The sequence below is a fragment of the Carica papaya genome, chromosome 1, assembly GCF_054855325.1.
Source record: "Carica papaya isolate Zhongbai chromosome 1, ASM5485532v1, whole genome shotgun sequence".
In the NCBI taxonomy this organism is placed as follows: domain Eukaryota; kingdom Viridiplantae; phylum Streptophyta; class Magnoliopsida; order Brassicales; family Caricaceae; genus Carica; species Carica papaya.
This window is the reverse complement of record NC_142309.1, coordinates 3,289,702-3,314,685: the sequence shown is the minus strand read 5'-3', so window position 1 is coordinate 3,314,685 and position 24,984 is coordinate 3,289,702. Positions and strand designations below refer to the sequence as shown.

The following is a 24,984-nucleotide window of genomic DNA, read 5'->3' as shown; positions in this document are numbered from 1 at the left end:
ATCGGTGATATAGTGTGATATCCTTATTGGGCTAGTGTAGCTTATCCTTTATTTAACCATTTCAGATCAAGAAGACCTGGCTCTAGAGTCTGATCTGTAAGAAGATTGCAAGTAGATACTAGATCATTTTTATTTTCTATTACTTTTCTTATTTCTCGTGTTTCTTTCAGAGAATTCATTCCATAATGTTTGTTTAGTACTTTTAAGTTATTGTGTAATGGATGTAACCCTTAACCTTTTATTTCGCTTCCGCACTTAAATTATTATATATATTTTTTTTGAATTTCCCGGGTTGTTACAAATAATGTAAGCTTAAATGCTTTAACAATCTCGAATTCTTTATAAGTATAAGCAGGTTGGATATTACATATAAAATTTTACTCAACCAGAAATGACTATTTGACCAATCGTTATAACGTGCTATTATATGTTTTGAATGTTGGATGTTACATGTGAAATTTTACTCGATCAAAAATAATTATTTAACCAACCGTTATAGCGTGTTCTTACACATTGGATGTTACACGTGAAATTTTACTCAACCAAAAACGACTTTTTGACCAACTGTTATAATGTGTTATTGTACATTGGATGTTATACTTGAAATTTTACTCAACCAGAAATAATTATTTGACCAACCGTTATAACGTTTTGTTACATGTTGGATGTTATACGTGAAATTTTAATTAACCAGAAATGACTACTTAACAGACTGTTATAATGTTCTACTACACGTTGGATGTTACACGTGAAATTTTACTCGACCAAAATGACTACTTACCGACCGTTATAATGTATTATTCCAAATTGGATGTTACACGTGAAATTTTACTCAATTAAAACTACTTGATAAACCGTTATAACGTTCTATTACACGTTGGATGTTACATGCAAAATTTTATTCGTTTAGAAACGACTACTCGACCAACCGTTACACGTAATAAATTCACTATATGAAATAATAAATATATTTTTTCAAAAAATAATTACTTATCAATTTAATATTTAGAGAATTTATTATCTATAATAACAGCCTCTCTGCCGGTATAAATATTAGTTTTTAAGTGAATATATGCCATTTGTCTATTTGTTCCCGCGTATTTCTCTCATCAGCATCTCCCATATTCATCAGCCCCCTGAAAATCTTACTCAATCTTCCAGTTGCGTATAGATAATAAAATCGAGAAACCGTTTTTGTTAAATTATTCAGGAATTTACCATTTCCAATTTATCTTCTGTTTTCTCAATTTTTCCGAGAAATTTTAAAGAGTGTATATATACATATGTATAGGAGTATATTTTTAACCTGGAGTCGGTATCTGTGGATGATCTGATGAAGATGGAGTCCCAAATGGTGAGTGAATTGACTAATGGCGTCCAAAATCACTTATCTCTGCAATCTGTTCCTGGAAAGCAACCTTTTATTATTGGTATGATCGGCTTAATTATTTCTGAATTTAATAGAAAATAAAATTTAATTTGTCATTTTTTTTTTCTCTTCATTCTCTCTCTCCCTCGCTTGATCATTGCTTTTTGCTTCAATGTATAAGGTGTTGCTGGAGGAACTGCGTCTGGCAAAACGACTGTGTGCAACATGATTATTTCCCAGCTCCATGATCAGCGTGTTGTTCTTGTAAATCAAGTAATTTCCCCATTTTTCTCAATGTATTTTTGGTAATGATAATTATTATTATTTAACATCAAGTTAGGGAATGAAGAACAACGCTAACCTATATGGGATTGTTTTAATGGATCTACTAAAGAATTTTCAAATCCTGGAAATAAGAGAAAACAGAATATGAATTAATTCTATGTAAGTTTTCTTTTTCTTTTAATTTTAATTTATTTAGTTTAAAATTTTGAAGTATCCGTGAATAGTAGTCTCAAGGCAAAAAACTTATATTGAATTCTGATAATAAAACAAAATGGTTTGAATTGTAATAAGATCAAACTACAAAAAGATTAAGACTCTACTTGTTACAGATTTGATCTTTCTGTTTGTATGTGGAATTACTGTAGGATTCGTTTTACCACTCTCTCAGTGAAGAGAAGCTGAAAAATGTTCATGAATACAACTTCGACCATCCTGGTAAGCATGTCATTCTCACTGGCTGCAAGGTGTTTGATTTATGTTCGCAACATATATTAGAGTAACTATAGGGTATTTCAAGAGCACAAATGAATTGACACACCTTGTAGATGTTATTGATACACTTTAAATTTTATTTCTATAATTTTTTCACATAAATTTAAAAACATTTACAGAATTTTACTAACTCATCTATACTCCTGGAGTACTTTATAATTACTTATATTGGCTCAAGTGGTAGAAAGTTATTGGATTGAAGAACCTACAAATTCAAAGTCTTCAATTTGAATTGTGGCATGTTTCATTTAGTGTTCAGATGGTTGCCAAATTTGACATGTTTCAGTTGATTTTGAAATTTGTTTTGTGTGATTCTAATGGAAGCTTATTTCGTGTTAAAATTGTTCATCTAGATGCCTTCAATACAGAGCTCTTGCTTTCATGTATGGAGATTTTAAGACATGGAGAGGCAGTTAAGATCCCGGATTATGATTTCAAGACTCATAAAAGCTCTCCATCGGTATATAAGGTACTAAAACTGATTGTTTGGAGATGAATTCAGCATATGCTACTCATATGGTAGACATTCTGTGCTACTGTTATTTCAGAAAAAAAAAATTTAACTTGCATTTTGCATCTCAGTTTAGCCAAAAAAAAATATTTGGAAAAAACAAGACATAGTTGTTTGGATTGGAAGAAAAACATTTGGCTCTTAATGCTGCTGCATATTTGACAATCTAACGTAGGTTAATCCTGCTGATGTAATCATTTTAGAAGGCATACTTGTCCTTCATGATTCTCGCGTCCGTGACCTCATGAACATGAAGATCTTTGTTGACACAGGTTCTTCTTTTGCTTTTCTGATACCTAGGTTTTTATTTTGTGTATTTGGTTCTGTACATAAGCAATTTATCAGACGGCACTTTTGTCTTTTGCTTACATAAAAGAGCATTTTCCGGGTTCCTAGTTCTTACAGCCAACATTTTTGCCAGTTTCCTTTTTAGTACGTCATGATCTTTTCACTTTTATTTTGCAAGTATTATTGACAACTATCTTCAATCCAACCACATTGCAACAATGTTGCCAGTGCAGATTCTGATGTTCGTCTTGCACGGAGAATTCAACGTGATACTGTCGAGAGAGGGAGAAATATCCAAAATGTGCTTGACCAAGTTAGTTGCTTCCTCCATATATATATATATTTTTTATATATATATTTTGTGAGGCTCCAATTGGAATGTTTAACAGCTTATGATTTTATATAGTGGTTAAATGACTCGCTACCAATAGTTTGAACTGAAATTTTCTAAATTAGTAACTTTGTGTGGAGTTAACGTAGATATTTTGTTATTTGAATATAGTTTTATTTATGATCAATCATACTATTGTTGCTTAGGGTGGTCTCATCAATATTTTTTCTCTGCAACTTACAGTATGCTAAATTTGTCAAGCCCAGTTTCGATGAATTCGTACTGCCATCGAAAAAATATGCAGATATCATCATCCCAAGAGGAGGAGATAATGATGTCGCAATAGACTTGATAGTACAGCATATCCGACTGAAGCTTGGCCAGCACGATCTGTGTAAAATATATCCAAACATATTTGTTATACACTCAACATTTCAGGTACCACACTCTAAAATTCGTCTGAAAATTGTATTTTGTTGACATTTTATTTTCACTTTCAGTTTCATGGTGTTTTTGTAATGGTTTCAGATTAGGGGTATGCACACCCTGATTCGTGATGTCAATGCAACGAAGCATGACTTTGTATTCTATGCAGACCGATTGATTCGTTTGGTAACACAACGAAATTCTAGATTGAAGCAGAGATAATCCAAGATTTATGAATCATATTTTCACATGTTGGACGGTCCTGATTTTTTTTTGTTTCATAATCAATGTTTTAGGTGGTAGAGCATGGTCTAGGACACCTTCCTTTCACAGAAAAACAGATAAATACTCCAACAGGTAATTTTCCCTGGATCATCTGCTGTCACTTTCTATCATATGAAGACTTAGCACTTGAACGGTAGACACCAAAGCCATGAAAATAATATTTCCATTCTCATTTTCCTTTCGAGATTGTATTGGATTGATTTTTTGTTCTATGCTTTTGTCATATATTAAATGGAAAATATTTCAGGTCTGGTCATATCTTACTTGTACTCTATTTATAATTGAACCTGTGTGGGATTTGCTCACTTGCAAATATAATTAAGTTTGGTCATTTTCTATTAACATAAACTAGAAGTAGTTTATTACTTGCAGGGAGTGTGTATACTGGAGTTGTCTTCTGCAGAAGGTTATGCGGAGTGTCAATCATTAGAAGGTGCGTAGCTTAGCCATTTACTAGAGACTTCTATTTCTTGACAAACTGATGAACCCGGTTTTCTTATCAGTGGAGAAAGCATGGAGAATGCATTAAGAGCATGTTGTAAGGGAATCAAACTAGGTAAAATCCTTATTCATAGAGAGGGCAATACTGGTCGGCAGGTTCGTACAGGCAATTCCTTCCCTTGTTATCGAAAACATGTATAGCGATGTAGCTTGATAGCAAGTTTTCTTAACTTCAATTGCTATTATCATCAAATTTTGTATTTTATAATAAAATTCAAAGATAGAAGTTATATGTTATGTTGATTTGATATAGAACACGTCACCATAGTTGAATTAAATCCTCTATATTTCTCATTTGGCGGTGCAATTTGTTACAGTTGATATATGAGAAGCTACCTGCAGATATTGCTAGCCGTCACGTGCTATTGCTTGATCCAGTTCTAGCTTCAGGTTTGGGAACATGAACTCTTTTTCTTCTTTCTAAAAGATGCAATATCTCTACCAGGGATGTTAAGCTTATTGATCAAGATTGAAGATTTTTAATGTAATGGTTTATATATGTCTCATACTGATGAATTTTAATCACATATTGACTAAGTATGAGAATATATACTAACTTCATCATATGATTTTATATTAAAATTAAATGAGCTCTAACTCCATGGACAATAACTAGGAAACTCGGCGGTCAAAGCTATATCTTTGCTTATCAGTAAAGGAGTTCCCCAACAAAACATCATCTTTCTTAATCTTATTGCTGTGAGTTTTTTTCAGTTTCTTATCTCTTTTGCTTATAAAGAAGTGATCATTATGCGGTTACTGAAATTGACTTGTGATTGGATTCAGGCACCTCAAGGAATTCGTGCTGTCTGTAAAAAGTTTCCAAAGCTGAAAATCGTGACATCTGAGATTGACGCGTCGTTGAATGAGGACTTGTGTGTGATTCCAGGCATGGGAGAGTTTGCAGATAGGTACTTTGGCACAGATGAAGAAACTGTTTTGAGACCTCAGGACAGATTGCAGACTCAGAGATGAGATACAATACTTCCCCATTTCAATCTCGTTCCAAATTTTACAATTCAAACACACAATATGATTTGTTGGTGCTCAATGGAAGACCTTTCCGTTACCTGCTTATTTATTCTGGAATAATGCTGGCGAATGACTAGGGACTGGAAATTTCATTTAACATAGAAATATACTTGCTCGTGTGCCTCTTATCATAGAACAACCAATTAAAAAATATACATATAGGAAGTTGTAATTATTAAAATTAGATTGGACTAGTTAGCAGACTAATTGATCATGTTTAGCAAACTGGTCTGAATAACTTTCAAATCATTCTTCGAGTTAAATCTGTAAAAATTTGGATTGACCAACAAGTTATTAGTGATAGATTTATCTGTTATATATAAACTCATCTTGTTTTGTTCATTATCTTGGTGATCAAAACTTAGAAAGAGCTCGGGTTACTGATTCATTTCCACCAAGCTGAGTCTTTCTTAAAGAAACTTAATAGTAAGTAAGAACCCAAATGATATGAGAACCTGTGCAATAAAATAGAAAATAAGACTTTCATATTTGTCTTTATATAAAAAATTTGAACAAAGTCAATTCACAAGGAGAAACACCAAAATCAGAATATCTTATATATTCTATCCCTTTTTTCTACTCTGGAAATAACCTAGAATGAAGAAGACAATCGGGTGAAATGCTGGACCTATAAACTCTTTGATGTGAGCGGATTAACTTGTAGAATTCTTCTTACTCTTTTTCTTCCTCGAGGCAAAGCTACTGGGTCCAATTTCTATCGACATTCTCTTTGTCCTGCTTACCAAACAAGAGTTAAGAACTTATCTGGAGCCAGAATGTAGAAACTACGTGTAACTGAAGAAGCAGCGGCAACTTCATGAAGACTACAGAATCAAAATCAAAATTTAATGAAATATAGTACCTTGCAGAAAGCGCTTCTGACTCTAGGCTGCCATCTTCTTCAACTGGATTACCAAAAATACCATCAAAGTTAATGAGGATACAAAGAAGCTTAACTACATGCCTAGAGTAATTCAGAAGTAAATTATCAAGGCAAGACTGGAATAGAGAAATCCAAAATCTCATTGTTGTTTCCGAAAACATTTCAGTTCTTGGGCCAGTTTCATCGTAAACCAAGTAAAAGTAAATCCAGTTCAAACACAAAGTTAATCAAACTCAACTGCAAGGTAATTAAAGGTAATGAGGTAAGTTCCACTATGTCCACATTGTTTACTTGCAGAGATCAGGAACAAGAAAATACAGGACTCTATGACTGAAAGTTTGAAGGCTTGTCAAGCTATAATATAATCATCTTTCTATGTACAAGATCACTTGTCTCAAAATCTGCCAGCAATACGCTACATCGTGCAACATGAATGCTTAAATCCCCCGGACAAACAAAGCCCATTTCAACAAGGGACAAAAGGCATACCTGTTCCATTTTCATCGCCATCTTCCTGCCCTGACTTGGAATCAGAACCCCATCGATTATCTCCATTATCAAAGTCCCATCGATCTCCCAATGGAGGCATCCAAAATTCAGGTTCTTCTGAATCACTAGCTTTATCTCTTACTTCAGAAATGATTTCTTCAACCTTTTTTTCTTTCTTCTTTTTCTTCTTCAAGCTTTTTGGACTTGGATTTGGCTCTTTATGGGCCTTCTCTTTGCCTTCCTCAACCAATGTTCCACCTGCTTCTTTCTCCATTTCCTTTTGCTCTGTTCACAGTACTTCAAATATTAACACCACCAGAACTAACGCAGAAGATGCAAAGCACCCTTCAAGTCCACTTAAAACTATAAAATAATGTACAATTTCTCACACAGACCTAATTTGTTGAGGAACCGTCTTCCATTGATATGCTTCCAGATATGTTCTTCACTCTTGTTGACCGAGTCACCCGTTAGTTTACATATCACTTTTGAACTGATAATGTCAAAAAATGAAATGCAAAATTATGACAGATCCAGAAAACTAAGAACTTCTTGAGATTAAATTTCAAATTGCAAGCCATTCTGAGACCTCAAAAATTCATCAGGAATTATAACGTCTTATCACTGAGATTTCAATAACTATCTGAGTTAAGAAAATAACCCAAAAGAAATAAACTTTTAAGAGAATCTAATCATGGAGTACCATTAGAATTTAAAAATTGACTGTAAGCTAAAACCCTAAACCCTAATAAACCGGGAAACTTGAGGAGGAAAATAAAATTTGCAAAGGATTGATTACCGGGAGAGAGGGTCTTGCTTGAAGAGGTTGAGAGGAGGCTTGCTCTGAGAAAAAGCGTAGTCGATGAGTCCCAAACGACACCGTTTGCTCTGCGAATACGATTCCTTGTCTCTTCCAAGCAACTCATGGCCCGTCTCAACGCACTTAAACCTTCCGTTTTGGAGCTCGATGAATGTCGGTGAACCTAGAAGATTGCTCCCTTCTTTCTCTTTCTCTTCGTTCGTCGCCATTGCTGCACCTTGCCGCTGCTGCTAAAACCTGTTGGGGATTAAAGGAAGCACAATTTTCGTATTGATCCGATCGGCCTCTCGCAAGCCTAAACGATGTCGTTTCTAGATGACGAAGAAAATTGCAATGAAAACGCTGTCGTTTTTGTGCTGTTTAGCGTGCCTGAGCTTTTCTAAAACGGACCATTCTTTTTTTTTTTTTTTAGTAAACCCCAATATATAAAGTAATGCAAATCATAATTTAAATTTAAATTTCTCATGAAAAATATTAAAAATTAGAATGTAATGTTTTTTTTTTTTCTATCTAAAAACACATTAATTTGGGTTTCTGTTCTGAGTACAGATTAAACAGAAACCACCTCAACATTTTAAATCCTTAATAGAATCTTGAAGATCAGGTAACCCACTCGGAAGAACAATATTCAGTTATTCATGTGCAGAACATGAGATATTTAAATTTTTAAACTAATATCATGAGATAATTTTTATCTAACAGGCAAGCTAGATGATGACTGTAAATACACAGGATACAAAGCCGTACATATATATTTATACGTGTGCATGCGTGCGGGTTATTGTTTTGTCTGAAAATGGAGACAAGTTTTCCTGAATTTAAGCTCCATGGTACATTTATACATACATATATATACAAGAAGAAGAAGAGATGAGAGATAATCCAGAACTTGTAATTTGGCGTATATATATATATATACACTATATGTTAAAATCAAAAGAATAGTGTATGTAAAAGTTAAACTATCTGCTCTGTTGGTTCTGTGTGTCCGGAGTGGGACAGGGTTGGAGGAAGAAGGATTCCGGACTTGTAAGTTCCCGGCGATTTATAACTTTGGAGATTCGAATTCCGACACTGGAGGAGGCTCTGCAGCATATTATGCAGCTGGGCCGCCCGGTGGGGAGACATTTTTACATGAGCCTGTTGGAAGAGCTTCTGATGGAAGGCTCATTATCCGACTTCATAGGTAACAACTATTCTATGTAAATCTTCTTTTTATTTTTGTAGAAGAATAAGATCGGTTAGTTATATTTAATTTATAAGTTTGATCTTACTTATAATTCGTATAAAAATTAATTTATTTTTAATGTATTGTAAATAATTTTTGAATTTTAATAGTGGAGAGTTTCGGCTTATCATACTTGAATGGATTCTTGAATTCAATCGAAACGAGTTTTAGACTGAGGTACTAATTTCGCCGTTGGAAGATCAACAATTAGGCCGCAGAATGAATCTTGGTTTCTGAATGGCGTAAGTCCATTCTCACTTGACATCCAGGCTGTGCAATTTAAACAATTCAAAGAACGCACGATCAAATTCTACAAACGAGGTGCTGATAATCCCGAATCCTCATTTTCGATTTCTACGATTAATTTCTAGTCTCCACAAAATGTTCTTTACTATTAGCTAGCTTATTGCTTATTACTTATTGATGGATCGTGTTCTGCACGTTGCATGCGTGGATAGACACCATCTGTCTTGACCCGAGGACTTTTCGAAGACCCTTTATAAGTTCGACATTGCTGCTGGTTTTCAAACAACGAGCAACAAAGACATTCTTGAAGTAATTCCGGACATAGTTAATCAGTTAGCTACAGCGGTTAGGGTACGTTTTTTAATTAATTTCTTTACTTTTATTCGATAAAACAATAAATTTCAAATTTTTATGTTGTCACTTATTAAGATGACCGATAAAATATTACAAATATGATTAATATTATTTAATTTAAAATGCATTAATTACAATAATTATATTATTTAATTCATTTATATTTTTAAAACGTGTAATAATATTTCTAATTTCCGTATATTTGACATTAAATTGCAGATTTTGTAGGAGAAAAATGCAAGAACATTTTGGATACTCATAGAAATTAATTGTTGTTTTGCAGATTTAACACATAATGTTTTTTTTTTTTTGTTTTTTTTCATTTTAATTCACTTCACAATGTTTTTTTATACAACAATTTGAATTGTGACTTTGCATTTTTTTTTGTTCATCTTACTTATTTATAAAGAGTTGATTATAATGTTATATTGATGATGCTTCTGTACTATTTAATTATTAAAATATATAAATTTTTATTCAAATATATATATATATATATATGTGTGTGTGTGTGTGTATAACCCATCAAAACCAGACAAGAGAATCCCACGGCATTCTTGATTTGATAGCATTTTGCAAGTACCATAATACATAAATTTTCTGTGGACTAAAATTTATTCAACTTTTAATTTTCTTTTTCTTAAACAAAAGTAATATGAATCTTGTACGTATTATTTAATTGAAGAACATTTATTTTATTAATGATATAAACAGTTTCTATATATATATATACACGTATTTATCCCCACACACCAAATGTGCAGAATAATAATTAATAAATTACAAAATACGGCGTATTAATGTATAATAATAATAATTATTTTATTTGAATTGATAGTTTGATATGATTATATATTAAATTTAATTATTTATATTTTAAAGTATTTAATATTAAAGAAAAAAAATACTTACTTAAAATGTATTTAAATTATTTAAACTGTAATCTTTATTAAATTTTTTAAAAAATAAATTTAGTAATTTTATAATTAGTATAAAAAATGGATTGAGCTGTCAAGAAAGATTTTTTCGTTAATAAAATAATAATTATAAAAATTTAATAAGAATATAAATGAAATAAAAAATATTACTCTATCAAAAACTACTAAATTTAAAAAAATTCTCAAATTTAATCTCTAAAATACTATTAAAAACTCTAAAATAATCATATTATTATTAGCAAATAAACGTAATTTTCTCCTTCTACTGTTATACCCTAACTATATTTTCCCAACATCCAAACAGAGGAGGGTACTGTTTTTTTAAAGTGTGTGTGACAGCGCATGTGCAAATCCCCACATATCCAAATCTTTTGTCACCATATTCAAAGAGAAACTCACTTTTACCCTTGAATCTTTCTACATATATATACATGTACACACAAAGAGTAAGCTCCATATTGAACAAGATAATCTTAAAAATGCTTATTTCACGGAGATCATCAGCTTTTTTGGTGGGTTGGGTTCTATTTTTCTGGGTGATTAGCGCAAGATCTGCTGCTTTACCGCCATGTCAATTTGCTGCAATTTACAATTTTGGTGACTCAAATTCAGACACCGGAGGTATATCAGCTGCTTTTGAACCAATTAGAGCTCCTTATGGAGAAGCTTTCTTCCATAAACCTGCTGGGAGAGACTCTGATGGCCGCCTCATTATTGATTTCATAGGTACCCAGAATGTACTTCCTTCTTCTTTCTTCTCACTTTCTCTGTATATTATATATATATATATATATCTATGTATTTCAGAACTCTGCAGGTAACTATCAGAGTTACTAATCTGGTCTTTATCATTTTTATTATTTGTAACCGTTGTTTTTTATACTATACTGGTTGGTTCGGGAACAAATAATAAATAAAATAGTATCCAAAAATGGTTAATGTGAATGGTTATTCTAGAAAAACCCTATATGTGTTTATGCTATGTATGTGTTTATGGGTATGTACATATTTGCTATTTTGCTTGGACTTGAGTGTGATGCAGTGTTGGAAATGATTATGGATCTAATTGTTTAACCTAAAAAGATGGGAAACTGATGAGTAAGATTTAGGCATAATCTTTTAGTTTTGGCATGAATGAACTGACTTTCAATAGACTGAAAATTCGTGTGTGTGTGTATGTGTGTGTTATGCAGTCCAAATTTGGAGAAATCTATATATCCAAAATTCATTCTTGTCAAGAAAACTGTAGTGGGTTTAATTCGAAAATTGTTTTCTGGGTATGCAGCTGAGCAACTTGGACTGCCATATTTGAGTGCATACCTGAATTCTCTAGGAGTAAATTTCAGGCATGGAGCAAACTTTGCTACAGGAGGATCAACAATCAGGAGACAGAATGAGACCATTTTTGAGTACGGAATAAGCCCATTTTCTCTCGATATGCAGATTGTTCAATTCAATCAATTCAAAGCTAGGACTGCTGAGATTTACAGAGATGGTTAGTATCATATAAGAGTATTTTTAGTTCAGATTTCTTTGACATATCTATGTCGAGGGTATTTTTTGGGCCTGATAGCAACCGGAAAACTTGGGAATAATCTTGATTAAGGGTCTCGTGTATACATCAAAGTTGATGAATCAAATTTAATTTAAATGGATTTGCACGTAGAAAGAGAAAAAATATCTTGAGTGAGTTGCCATGGTTGTCCCAATCCATTTTTTCCGCTATCAGGTCCAAAAATATTCTTCACAACTCTGAATTGGATTGACTGATTCTTGATATGGGTATATTATGTGTTTGTCAATATTCCTCAGCCAAGAATCCAGACAGAGAAAAGGTGCCAAGGCCTGAGGAATTTGCAAAGGCCTTATACACATTTGATATTGGCCAGAATGATCTCTCCGTTGGATTTAGGAAGCTGAGTTCTGATCAACTCAAAGCTGCATTGCCAGACATCATCGGCCAGTTAGCTGCTGCAGTGAAAGTAAGTTTTAAAACATGTGGGAAAAGGAATACTGAAAATCTTGCTGATTCAATACTAAATCACTGCAATTTTACATTGTCTTCGCCATGAATTTACTTCAAAGTGAAATGAATACATGTTTGCGTGACTCGAATTGTGTAAATCACCAATATTATAACTTTGAACCATGCAAGACCCGTCAATTCTCCTTGGTTTATGCTTCGATTGCTTGTGAAGCTTTATGGATTTCTTGAAATTTTAATCCTCCTGTTAAACTCAAAATCGTCTTTGCACGGGGGAGAGTACCTACTTTTATTGTCTTTGCTATGAATTTATTTCGAAGTAAAATGAATACTAGTTAAAGGGCCTATGATGTTCAAATCACCAATATTATACCTTTAAACCATGAAAAAGTCTATCAGTTTATCTTTCACCTATGCTTCAACTGCTTGCACTCGACCTTCATGCTTTTCTTTTGAGTCTACCTGTTAGACCCAAAATCTCACTTGTGAATACGTGTAGCTTAGGATTTCACACTTAGAATCAACAGTTTACAGATTTTTTCAAACAGTGGCATGATCTATTTACTGGAGAGTTGAGGAATTTAATCCTGATCACCAACCATCTATGATTTTTCAGAATATATATGGTCAAGGAGGAAGAGCATTCTGGATACACAACACTGGCCCTATCGGGTGCTTGCCAGTAAACCGGTTTTATATCCTTAATCCAGCACCAGGCACTGTTGATGACTATGGTTGTATTAAGGCTCAGAATGAAATGGCTATGGAGTTCAACAAACAGCTTAAAGACATAGTTGTCAAGCTGAGGACAGAGCTGCCAGAGGCTGCAATAACTCATGTCGATGTCTACACTGCAAAATACAAATTGATAAGCAATTCAAAGAATCTAGGTAAACAACTCAGTGTTGATCTATATGCCAAAGCTATTCGAGGTGCTCGTTGTCACCCGTATGGAAAGAATTATCAAAACTAAACGGGTTTCTTCTGTAGTGTACTTTGCTGACTCGAGTTAGCCTCTTATGTTTTAGGTTTTGCGGATCCATTGAAGGTATGTTGCGGGTTCCACCATGATTATGACCACGTGTGGTGCGGCAACAAGGGCATGGTCAACAAGACTGAAGTGTACGGAGCTTCTTGTGAAGATCCTTCAGTGTTCATAAGCTGGGATGGAGTCCACTACTCCCAGGCTGCAAACCAGTGGGTTGCTAATCACAATTTCTATGGTTCTCTCACAGACCCACCAATTCCTATCACTCAGGCATGTCATAAGCAGTGAGAGCAAATAATATGTACGAGTCTAATTTTATATAAACATATAAATTTAGAGCATTATATTGAGAATATTTTCTCTTTTTTTTAAAAAAAATAATTTGCTCAAACATGTCGTAAGTTGTGAGAGCATAATAATATGTATAAGCCCAATTTTTATATAAACATAGTGAATTTAAAGCACTCATTTTAGAGCATTGTATTGAGCAAGCTCTGTTTAACCAAGGAAAGTTTTAATGACTATAATGTAAGCATTGTAAAAGTTTTTCTAGCCTATGTAACATCAAAATAGTAAATCTTCTAAATCTCTTTCGCTTAAATTACTTATTCTCGCTATTATTACTTTATTCGAATAGAGAAAATTAAAATATCTGATAGATTGAAATATGGTATAAACTGTTTGATAAATAAAAGTATTAATCGAGAATGAATTAAAATGCTAAAGTTAATTGACAATGAATTGAAATGGCGAGATTTGATTGATAATATATTAAAATGATAAATCAAATATTGTACAAGGTCTCATTCTTCCGAGACACTCCACGTGATACACTAACCAATTCTAGACCCTAATAAAAAATTTTTGATACATTTGACATTTGTTCAAATGGGTATTTCTTTATCTTTTTTCAGAAAATCAAGAGTTCAAGTGCCTCAAAGTGTATCTCTTATGTCGTAGAGTTGAAGATAAAAAATAATCTGTCTACCAGTAATCACCACAAGAGCATGTACCATCTTGAAAATGGTGGAACCTCTTTGCATCTCTTACAACAATCTTTCTCCGAACTATTTTTGACATTAATTTGACTGCATTGTGACAATCCCCACAAATTCTTAGGTTCTTAAAAACCCTAATTGTGGCTCCATGAGGAAGTTTCATCAGTCCAAAAGCAACTGCAAGCTTCTCACTATGAGTAGACAAGCTGTATTCCTTCTGATCAGACTCCATGTCATGCAATGCAAATTTTGTATCAGGGACATACCCTAATTTTCTCATTTCCAAACCAAGTTGATCAAGATAATCATAAACTGATTGCACCTCTGGATGCACCGTGTCATCGACCAAGAACACATGTACCTTATTCTCAATCTCAATCCAACTACAACCAGGTTCCTTTTTCACCCCTCTATCTCTCATTAGTTTTCTAACTCTAGCAACATCATCCCACCGGCCAACAGCAGCGTATATGTTTGATAAAAGCACGTAGCTTCCATCGTGTTGTGGCATCAACTCGAAGAGTCGTTCTGCAGCTTGAATTCCCAACTCCATGTTTCCATGAATCCGACAACCAGCAAGAAAAGCCTCCCAAACTGGTGCAGTTGGCTCAGAAGGCATTGATTTTATAGCATTCTTTGCGTCTGCAAATTTCCCAGCTCGACACAACAAATCAATAAGACGAGCATAATGGTCTTCACCTGGCATTATACCATAACAATCATACATCGAATCAAAATAATATTGTCCTTTTATGACTAATCCTGCATGGCTGCACGCAGAGAGAATTGTGAGAAAAGTTATTCGATCAGGTAATATGTTTTCATCTAGCATCTGTTCAAAAAGTTCCACAGCTTGAACACCATGTCCATGCTGTCCCAAGGCTGCAATCATGGCATTCCAGGATACTGAATCTAAGAAAGGCATAGTCAAGAAAACGCAGTTTGCAGCCTCCACAACACCACATCTTGCATACATTGTTATAAGTGCATTTCCTGCTGAGAGGCTCGACTCAAACCCGAGCTGGACAAGTTGAGCATGGAGCTGCCGTCCATTCTCCAATGCTCCCAGAACAGCACAAGAAGTAATTGCTCCTGCAAATGCATAATCACACGGTTCAAAACCCTCTAATTTCATCTGATTAAACACCTTGAGACCCTCTTCCCCAAAACCATTTTGTGCCAATGCAGATATCATTACAGTCCATGTCAAGAGGTTCCTCTCCGGAATTTCCTTGAAAAACAATTTAGCTTCATCAATGCGCCCAGCACTTACAAACCCTGATAAGATGGCATTCCAGGAAACCATATCTCTCACTGGCATCTTATCAAAAATCACCTTTGCCTCATTTATTCTCCCACATTTCCAATACAATGTGATCAAAGCATTGTCAACAGGCAACTGAAAATCCGGAGCTGGTCTCATCACTGTCCTTAAAATATAAGCATGAACCTGCTTCCCAACTGCAAGTAATCCGGCATTAGCACAAGCACTGGTAATACTTGTGTATGTAAACTCGTCCAACGCAATTCCCATCAACTGCATCTTCCTAAACATCTCCAAAGCTTCTCGATAATGCCCACGATGCACATACCCTGAAATCATCGCATTCCAAGCAACCGCCAACTTTTCATTCATCCCCTCAAGAAACTCCCTTGCTGCAGCAAGCTCATCATTCCTTACATACCCTGTAATCATGGTCGTCCACGACAACTCATCCCTTTGAGGCATCTCATCAAACACCCTCCTGGCCGCACCCAACAACAAAGCTGATGACCCAGATGGAGAAGACGCGCACTTGACATAAACAGACACCAATGCATTCAACACAGATGTAGCAAAACCAGTGCCTGATTTCACAACTGCGCAATGCAGTTGCTGGCAATGGGTTTCATAATCAGCAATGAGCGCTAAACCACCAAGAACACTCGCAAATGTAAAATCATCAGGCTTAAAATCTTCACGCTTCATGTTACGAAACAAATGGATAGCCGCGTACCCATCGTGATTATGGGAGCAGCCAGTGATCATAGCATTGTACATGATAGTGTCTCGTATAATCAAAGGAGTTCTCTCAAATATCTCCATAGCCAGCTTTAGGTTCCCCGCAGCGGAGTAGCCCGCAATCATGGTCGTTCTTGCAATGGTGTCTGGTTGGGGAATTTCGTCGAAAAGGTGGCAAGCATAAATGAGATTGGAAGATTTGCAGTAGATATCGATTAAACGGTTGATGATATGGCCACGCGGCTTGAACCCAGAAGAAACCATGTTGCCATGGATGATCCGGGCGAGGGAGAAAGATATGGGTTTGTGTGGACAACATAGTCGTAGTTGGGCTGCATAGTTGTTTGCAACTGTACGGACATACTCTGGGCTGCTCATGGCTGCAACGGTGGATTTTCATGGTTGCACCTGCTTTAAACGACAATGCATGGAAGAGGAGAGAAAAAGAAGAGAAATGTCAGGTTCATACTGCAACAATGGCGACTGTGACGAAAAAAATATATGTATACTTATATATATATATATATGTATTTCTCAGAGGCAGGGAGACGTCAAAACAGGATAAAGATGAAAACTTTAGTGACCATTAGAATTGATTTGATTCAGTTCTTATAAGCAGTTATTAGAATGGTGTTGAAACCTAATAATATTTTCTATTGGATGGTCATGAGTACCAAGTGAAAAGTTTAGATAAATTATGAATTGTTAAGACTTATAAATACTTAAATCCTACTAATTTATAGTATCATTATGCTAATATAATTACAGTAAATAAGCTTGGTTAAGTTTTACCGAGTTTTTCGTGTTCAAGTAAAAGTAATATTGTATCGTCGATAAATTATCTTAGTTAAAATAATCATAACATTTAAAATTTTGATTAAATTTTTTGTCAAAAATTAATTTTATAACTTTTATCACCAAGATTATAGTATAATCATTTAAATTTTATTAAAAATTTATAAATTTAAATTTCATTAAAAATATAAAAATTATTATTTATAAATTTATTCTAAACTGATAATGTAACATTTTAAAAAATAAAAATAAAAATAAAAATAATAAGTTAAAGAAATTTTGAAAGAGAATGGAACAATTGGGAAATCATTGTAAGGATTTTAAGTAGTGAAGGGAAATTTGAGAATTTTTAAAAGATTAAAAAAAATTAATCAACTGTCTTAAATCTATTGTTGGGATCAAATAACTCATTACGCCATATAATTTCTTCTTTTTTGGTTCATTCAAAAGAAAAAAAAAACCCAAAAAAAGAAGAAGGGGCGACATGAAAGATAGAGAACGAGAAAAGAAGGTTGGGAGAGAGAGTGAAATTAGAGAGGTTGAGCTAAGACAAGACAGACAACATAATTCGAGGAGGAAGAATTCTCACTGAGAATTCGCGAGGACGATAAGGGTATGAAGAATGACAACTGTCGTAGACAAACATTCATTCAACCTCAACACTCAAGGAGTTCAAGATGACACCAACTACGATAGCATCTAGCTTGATATTTTCAAAATATTGAAAATAATATTTGTATACACTTATCATGTACAACTTCTCCTATTGTTGGTAGGATGCATTGAGTGAGCTAAACAAGTTGATTGATTAATATACGGACATATTTTTATGAAATGTAGAAATAATCTCATTATTTTATTTTTAGTGATGTTAAATGGTGAAACATATGATAAAAAAATTTAGAGTGTGTTTAAACAACACCCTGTCCTCTTGGATACGAGTTGTTACAAGTAATATCATATTATTTTATTTAACAATACGAAAAATTTTACTTATTAATATATTATTAAATTATAATGAATAAATTTAATTTAAATTCTCATAATTGGAGTAATTAAAATAAGATAAAAAAAACTCACCTAACTATTTAATATTCAACATGTATACATATATTTATTTTAATTATTGTGTTTAAATTATTTTGGTTTACATTAATATGAATTTAAAATATATATTTAAAATAATTGAACATTTTATTTCAATACCTATAAAATGTGTGTTTCATTCTTTCACTATGTAATTTGATAGTTGTATGTAATTCTTTAATAAATAGAATTTTAAATACACGGTAAAAATATATATATGAATGTATAACTTGTACATATATTTTCCTTTATCATGGATTGAAGAATATGTATATCAAATATATACAAATAACTAAATAAAAAAACATAAAATTGAAAATTAAAAACAATGTCAATATTAATATATCTTGAAAGAAGCAAAATTGCACGTGTTGAGATGGCCGAGTTGGTCTAAGGCGCCAGATTAAGGTTCTGGTCCGAAAGGGCGTGGGTTCAAATCCCACTCTCAACATTTAATTTCTTTTTCCCAACAAATATTATTGCCGGTCAGTTCAGGAAAAATCAGTGTCAATTTTGGCCCTTTCACTTTTGACTTTTTTGAATTAAATGAACTAAAATTATTTATGTGTGATATAAAATGTTTGTTTTTTTATTTTTATTTCTGATATCAATGTTTATATTTATTCAATTGAAATAATATAAATATGAAATAATAATATAAAAAAGCAAACTGGACCAAATTATAGCGGTTTAATTTGGTTTGATTTTTACACCATTCAATTTAATTTTGTTTTTCTTTTTTAATTTAGAATCACTTTAGATGATACTTGAGAAATAAAATATGTAAAACTTTCACATCCATAGTTGTAATTTATTTTATCAAAATAAACATAAGTTTGAAATTTATAAATACAGATATGATTTGGTTCGATTTTAAAATTTGATAAGGTTTGTTAATCCTCATTTTAATTTTACAAAATTTCTTTGTTACAATTGATTTAATTCTCATTTTCCTAATCTCATTCTGATTCTTATTTTAATATTAATGTTTTATAATTAAGAATTTCAAGTTTCTAAGCATAAAACTTCAAAATAAATATAACAAGAATTTAAACTAAAATTAACTATGAATAAAATATATAAGAATAAGTCAAGGAAAACCTTATACATATATATATATATATAAGTAGAATATGTTTTATGTTACTTACTACAATAACCAAATAGAGCCAGGTTCATATTCAAATGCTGACAAGAATCTTGTTTTTCAGTTGAAAAGCTGTCAAATATTACTTAGATCGAAAAATTATTAAATAATGTTCTAACATTTCATAATAATTTCATAAATCTGTGAAGTAAATCATCCAAAGATATGTATTTATAATCATATAATATTATGTAATTTACTAAGAAATATTAGAAAATTGTACAAAGTTGGAGAAATGATGCATACCTTGGAGAAACCATAAGATTTCCTGCAGATGTATACTAAAGATGGACTGCGTAAAGAAATATAATGACTACGATGACGGGAACAAATGCAGGACAATGGTGAACGTACAGAGATAAAATGTCAATCCAAGTGAGCTCAACATCATTTACCTATTTCTACATCCGGCGCATAACTTATGTGTATAAGATCAGTCTTATGCTTTAGTACACATCCAAACCTAAATTTATACAGGTTATGAACAGATCACTGGCGATACCCCTCTGGTAGGGCAACTACCTTGTGGAAGGGCACGGTCCTGTGAGGCAAGGCTCCATCTTCTTCGTCATCATCAAATTCCAGCAAATACCTGCCGAACAAAACATGAGCATACATGTTATGCTGGTATAAAACGCTTGACTATAACAAGAATGCACAGACCGGGGGGGGGGGGGTGCTGCAAACTTTCTGAAATGCGTTAAAACTGTAACCGAGGCATGAGAAGTGTTTCTTACTCATCGGATTTCCTCTGGAATTTGGTAGAATGATTGCCGGAACCCAAGAGAATGACATTACAGTAACAGTCAGTTTCGTGTCAGGAACATAATAACATATTTGAACATTGAGAATAAAAACTACAAACAAATGATCAACAGGAAATTAGATAGATAATAATGATAATTATAATAATCAACTCAAGGGGGTATAAGCACCTTCCGTGGGGTACTGATGACAGTTGCCTTGTAGAGTGTAGTTGTTCCTGGATAAACAGCCAAAACATGTCTTCCAGAAGGGAATTCTGGAACACTAGAAGGATCATTTCGCTTGGGAAAAGGTATAATGCATGACATTGGTAGCTTGTATTTCCTGAAAAAGGTAATGGGATGAAAAGAGAAACATCAATCAACCAAACCAACTCACCATAATCAATTGAGATAAAAAGAGAAGCACATATTGGATCTAGCATTATCCTTCAAGAATCATGTAAGGTCCTCCAAGCTTACACATTCACAATAAGAAAAAGAGTGAGAGAAGTTTTATCCTATGATCATTCAGGTCCGATAATTTTTCAGACAAAAAGCATCTAATGAATTTAGACATTTGGGGATAAGTAGCACCTATGAGGAAGTTACTAAGGTCAAACTCGTCTGTAATTGCAACAATATTGTTTTGCTGATCACTAATAATAAGCCGTTTAGAATGAAAATTTTGGATTAAGAATAACTCTTATGTTCCTTAAATAAATAAGAGATCCATATCGTCACCAAAAAGTTTGTGTTTAGAGAGCCGGGGAAAATGTACAAGATTTATCAGTATAAATTAACTATACACATGAATATATAAGACATATGACATCAACAAACAATTTTAATAGCAACAACAAAGAAGTGAATAAGATATAATCATCTCACTGTCAAGATATTTAGAAGCCTCAGCAAAAAGAAGCTACCTTTGAGCGCCAGCCTCTTCATCATCACCTGGCTCCTCATCAAGCACTTCAAATCTGCAAGCAATTTAACAAGTTAAGAACAAGTTTAAAGAATTTTGGCTGTAAAACACGAACAGAAAGAAAGAAAATGCTTTAAATATGAAAAATGGCTCTTTTTCACTAAAAAGAAAAGAAGAAGAAGAAGATAACTGGCTAAGGAGCAGCAACCAATAGCAGGAAGCATATTTCATAAGTTCAAGGAACTGTACTCACTCTTTTGTTTCCCTATCGAAGTGCATCACTTTCATAACGTACCATTCAGCGTTCTCACCATTTTCTGGTGTGACCTTTGCTGCTACCTGAATATAAGAACGAGTTAATCTTCTCACAAAGAAAAAGTAGAAATATCAAAACGCAAGTTATCCATTCAAGTAGCTTCCAGTTGAAAGTTAGTGGCAGAGAGGTCAGCCAAAAGCAGCATTTGAGCTTTTATATTCTATCTGACACAGCTTGTGTGTTGCTCAGAGTGTCTTTTTGTGTCAAACCCATGGTGGGCACAACCCGATGTTAGTGTGGTATGGGATTATTGTCTTATACTTGATGCGCATATCAAACACTTGATGATCAAGAACTAAAGGTTATAATATAAAATAATATGAAAATGATGACAAAGGCCATTATTTTGTTATGAATATGACATTGTCATATCTTTCTAAAAGCTTATATATGACTCTTGTTATTTTTCATATCAAAGAATCCAAGTACCCGTATCCAATTTCTTGACTTTTATTGACCGAAACTCTATATTTTTCACCATAAAAGTTAGCTAGTCAGACACTTAAATCTATACCTATACCAGACACTTGCATTGGAGTCCAAGCAACATAGGAAACAGCTATTCTGAATTTATGATGAACTACTAGTATAGAGCTAGAAGCATACCTGTTCACCTTTTAGACTAGCACAGGCTTCAACCTGACTTCGCATAGACGGAGAAAGCCTTGAAAGGTCTGAATCAGCCTTCATTCGTTTCCTCTTCTGGTCATTACCTTCTGCCACATAGGTAATATAAGTAGATAAATATGTAATGCTCACTAAAATCTAGAACAGGCAATGGAAGGGTGTTGGCAGGAGGCACATAAAGACTTACATTTTTTCAATTGGATTAATAGAATTAGCTCAACTATTTAGCTATGTAATTTTAACTAATACTTTATATTTTCAATTGCTTGGAAGAGGCTTGTTTCTAATCCTACCTTCGATGAATTTTTTCTTTTAGAAGAAGTTTAATCATGTTATCCATAGGTATCTTGAATATGTACAAACCCATGATCACATGTCATGAGCAAAGTACATCCTGAGGTTGAAAACTTCTTATATAAACACCGGTCACAATAATACCAGGCACTGAATCTGAATTCATCAGGGGCAATAAATAGGATAGATTGTATGTTTTCTTCCTTGGAGTGGAGTGGTGGCAATCTTATTTGCATTATGTAAAATCATAGTTCCTTCATCTTGTAGAGAATTAATATAACTAACATGGTCTACACAGACATTTAGAGCACATATCATTTGCTACAACGGGATACCTGTTTATAGCACCTATCTGCCAACAGGTTTTTTTTTTAAAAAAAAAAAGAGAAAAAGGATTTATTCTGACAGAAAATTCTGACTTAAAAGACCAACTACCAAAAATCCAATTTTCAATATTTGCAATTGAAAGCCACTGTGAAGAGCTTAAAGAAAAGGTCACAGTAAGAAACACAATAGTTCATATAGGGACATAGGATGCAGCAGAGATTGCAGCACTCACCTATCTTTCTACGTTGCTGCCCAGGAGGTCCAGAGGGCAGCAGGCCATCCAGTTGATTAAGTAGAGTGTTGGAAATACTGCATTGAAAGAAAAAGGATACATCACAGGGAAACTACATATTACTGACCAGAATATTAAGAATTGTTGTAAGTTCGTTTTCAATGGACAATTTATCATATTAGCCAGGACCTTAGCTTCAAAATATGAGTCTTATTGCTACCATTAACAAATTAATAACGAAAATAAACCAAAAGGAACAAATAGAGGCATCTAGACAATGTCTTTTTACTTCAAAAACTCACCGTACTTCATTTTCTGAAAGTTCTTTTGCCTGAATGTATAAACTCTTTAACCTTGATAATGAATTATCACCAGGCTTCTCAACTACCTCAGGAGCTGCATCAACATGCAAAATATCAGGTCTGAAAAAGTAGTTAAATTGAAAATCCAAGAGAACTAAAGTTGCACAGTAATTCAACAAAATTGGAAACAGTGGAAACATTATTCAATAACTAATCTACCTACAATTTATGTAGTAGTTCTTACATAAATTGTTTCTAGCATTGAAATGAAATTGCTGGCCACAAAAATTCATCAGAGAAATATATGTAATTCACATTCTCCTCTTTAGGAAATAAGGCACAACAATAATGCTAGCATAAAGAGGACTTGGAGCACAGGAAAAAGTCAGTCATAAAACAGACAGTTCTAGGCTTACCAGAATCAGATCATAAAAATCTTAATCACATTAATCTGAAAAATAAAAGAAACTCCTCATCTAAAAATTTTCTCCAAAAATCAATTTCAATTATTGATTGTGCCAAGAGCAAGTTTCATGCTATATCTAGTTAACACACTGTTGCATTGTTAAAAGGGAAAAAAAAAAAAAGAAAAAGAGAAGTTTCAAATGCTGAGTTAAGAAAGAACAAGATGAACCAAAATTATTCAAAAGCAAAGCAAATACTACGTTTGGAGAAAACGGGTAAGTGCCAATTTTGGAACACGTATCAGAATCTATCCGACTAGTCCTTATAATCACTCTACATAGAATTCCAAAATAAAACAGGAAACATCATGAAAAAGATCTTATTTCCTTTTTCACAAACAAGAAAGGAATAAATAAACTTTCTATAGATTTCCTTTTTACTCCGTCTAATACTAACTAGCGAAACTGTTTTTCTTTCGATCATTCCTTTCGACTGCATACTGCTATATTTCTTGGTAGCAGCCATGTCACTTAGAAATTCTCTGCATAAAATGATGGCCAGTTGCAGCAATGATAAATTTCACAAGGATTAACGTAGCTATGGTTAAAAGCATTAAATGGATTAAATCAGTTATGAAACGTAAAAAGGTCCACCTCTCACAATATTCTTTTCATTTGTCATTTGTGATTAATTTCCCCGCCACTTCCTCATTTCCATGGAAATAAAAATCATCGATCACTCATTAATTCACAGTGATTAAACTAGTGATGAATAACGGAAGCTGATAATTTTTAGTAAAATTAACCAAATTTTTTTTTAAAAAAAAACCACAAAATACACCTCAAATTCAATTATTCTAACAATATTAACCTCAAATTTACTTGTTTTTATTTAAAAAAAAAAAATTCTCGCCCCCTAAGAAATACCAGAGCAGAAACATTGTTTAATCAAACAGTCGTGAATCCAAAAATACGAAATAGGGCAAGAAAACGACAACACATATGATCACAAAACGCTAATTGGCAAAACCGACTGATACAAGCATAGATTACCGAGACTCACTTGCTTGGAGTTTTTTGTGCATCTTGTTGATTTCCACTAGAACCTCTTCTTGTTCTTTCCTCAACCGATCGAGCTCCTTCGAATTGTCCAGTATTCCGGCAATGTCCGGCGACGACGACATCGTTTCGCCTCACCCCAACCGAGCACCCGCCGGACGGCAACGAGACAAAAACGACACTGTTTCGGAACGCGAACTCGATCTTTACTAGAATGTGTATTTACTTACATTCAATCATTATTGCGATCAAAATCGTAAATTACCGAGAAAAA

The 24,984-nt window shown here is 33.5% G+C and overlaps 5 protein-coding genes and 1 non-coding gene across 10 annotated transcripts; 3 read left to right on the top strand and 3 right to left on the bottom strand.

The window, feature by feature from the left end:
- The first annotated feature begins 1,080 nt into the window (after positions 1–1,080).
- On the top strand, positions 1,081–5,557 carry LOC110808998 (uridine kinase-like protein 5). 4 transcript variants are annotated; one of them, XM_088214507.1, is made up of 15 exons: positions 1,081–1,160; positions 1,292–1,430; positions 1,551–1,642; positions 2,020–2,089; positions 2,500–2,615; positions 2,833–2,929; positions 3,179–3,258; positions 3,520–3,714; positions 3,805–3,888; positions 3,999–4,059; positions 4,360–4,420; positions 4,491–4,584; positions 4,806–4,878; positions 5,105–5,187; positions 5,275–5,557. In XM_088214507.1, the coding sequence occupies exons 2-15, from the start codon at positions 1,334–1,336 to the stop codon at positions 5,461–5,463; spliced, it is 1,392 nt and encodes a 463-aa protein (XP_088070633.1). In that variant the 5' UTR covers positions 1,081–1,160; positions 1,292–1,333; the 3' UTR covers positions 5,464–5,557. The 4 variants fall into 4 exon arrangements, with proteins under 4 accessions (XP_088070633.1, XP_021890387.1, XP_088070637.1 ...); XM_022034695.2 differs by having other exon boundaries at positions 1,081–1,430; XM_088214511.1 differs by having other exon boundaries at positions 1,081–1,430; positions 3,174–3,258; positions 3,543–3,714.
- Positions 5,558–5,983: 426 nt separating this feature from the next.
- Positions 5,984–7,995, bottom strand: LOC110808983 (Surfeit locus protein 2 (SURF2)). The gene is made up of 5 exons (XM_022034677.2): positions 7,692–7,995; positions 7,288–7,385; positions 6,893–7,177; positions 6,383–6,425; positions 5,984–6,255 (listed from the first exon to the last, which is right to left on the bottom strand). Exons 1-5 carry the CDS (start codon positions 7,919–7,921, stop codon positions 6,174–6,176), a joined length of 738 nt encoding a protein of 245 aa, XP_021890369.1. The 5' UTR covers positions 7,922–7,995; the 3' UTR covers positions 5,984–6,173.
- A 2,841-nt stretch (positions 7,996–10,836) lies between these two features.
- On the top strand, positions 10,837–13,918 carry LOC110808973 (GDSL-like Lipase/Acylhydrolase superfamily protein). Its single transcript, XM_088214482.1, has 5 exons — positions 10,837–11,204; positions 11,764–11,973; positions 12,291–12,460; positions 13,079–13,352; positions 13,491–13,918. Exons 1-5 carry the CDS (start codon positions 10,910–10,912, stop codon positions 13,736–13,738), a joined length of 1,197 nt encoding a protein of 398 aa, XP_088070608.1. The 5' UTR covers positions 10,837–10,909; the 3' UTR covers positions 13,739–13,918.
- Positions 13,919–14,180: 262 nt separating this feature from the next.
- Positions 14,181–17,117, bottom strand: LOC148269090 (Pentatricopeptide repeat (PPR) superfamily protein). Its single transcript, XM_088214474.1, has one exon. The coding sequence runs from the start codon at positions 16,826–16,828 to the stop codon at positions 14,435–14,437; it is 2,394 nt and encodes a 797-aa protein (XP_088070600.1). The 5' UTR covers positions 16,829–17,117; the 3' UTR covers positions 14,181–14,434.
- Positions 17,118–18,701: 1,584 nt separating this feature from the next.
- Positions 18,702–18,782, top strand: TRNAL-AAG (transfer RNA leucine (anticodon AAG)). Its single transcript has one exon. It is a non-coding gene; the product is annotated as a tRNA-Leu (tRNA).
- A 993-nt stretch (positions 18,783–19,775) lies between these two features.
- Positions 19,776–24,971, bottom strand: SGF29A (SGF29 tudor-like domain-containing protein). 2 transcript variants are annotated; one of them, XM_088214462.1, is made up of 9 exons: positions 24,715–24,971; positions 23,248–23,341; positions 22,946–23,022; positions 22,072–22,181; positions 21,403–21,488; positions 21,151–21,204; positions 20,414–20,567; positions 20,216–20,229; positions 19,776–20,070 (listed from the first exon to the last, which is right to left on the bottom strand). In XM_088214462.1, exons 1-9 carry the CDS (start codon positions 24,833–24,835, stop codon positions 19,968–19,970), a joined length of 813 nt encoding a protein of 270 aa, XP_088070588.1. In that variant the 5' UTR covers positions 24,836–24,971; the 3' UTR covers positions 19,776–19,967. The 2 variants fall into 2 exon arrangements, with proteins under 2 accessions (XP_088070588.1, XP_088070591.1); XM_088214465.1 differs by having other exon boundaries at positions 22,072–22,178.
- Between the last annotated feature and the right edge of the window lie 13 nt (positions 24,972–24,984).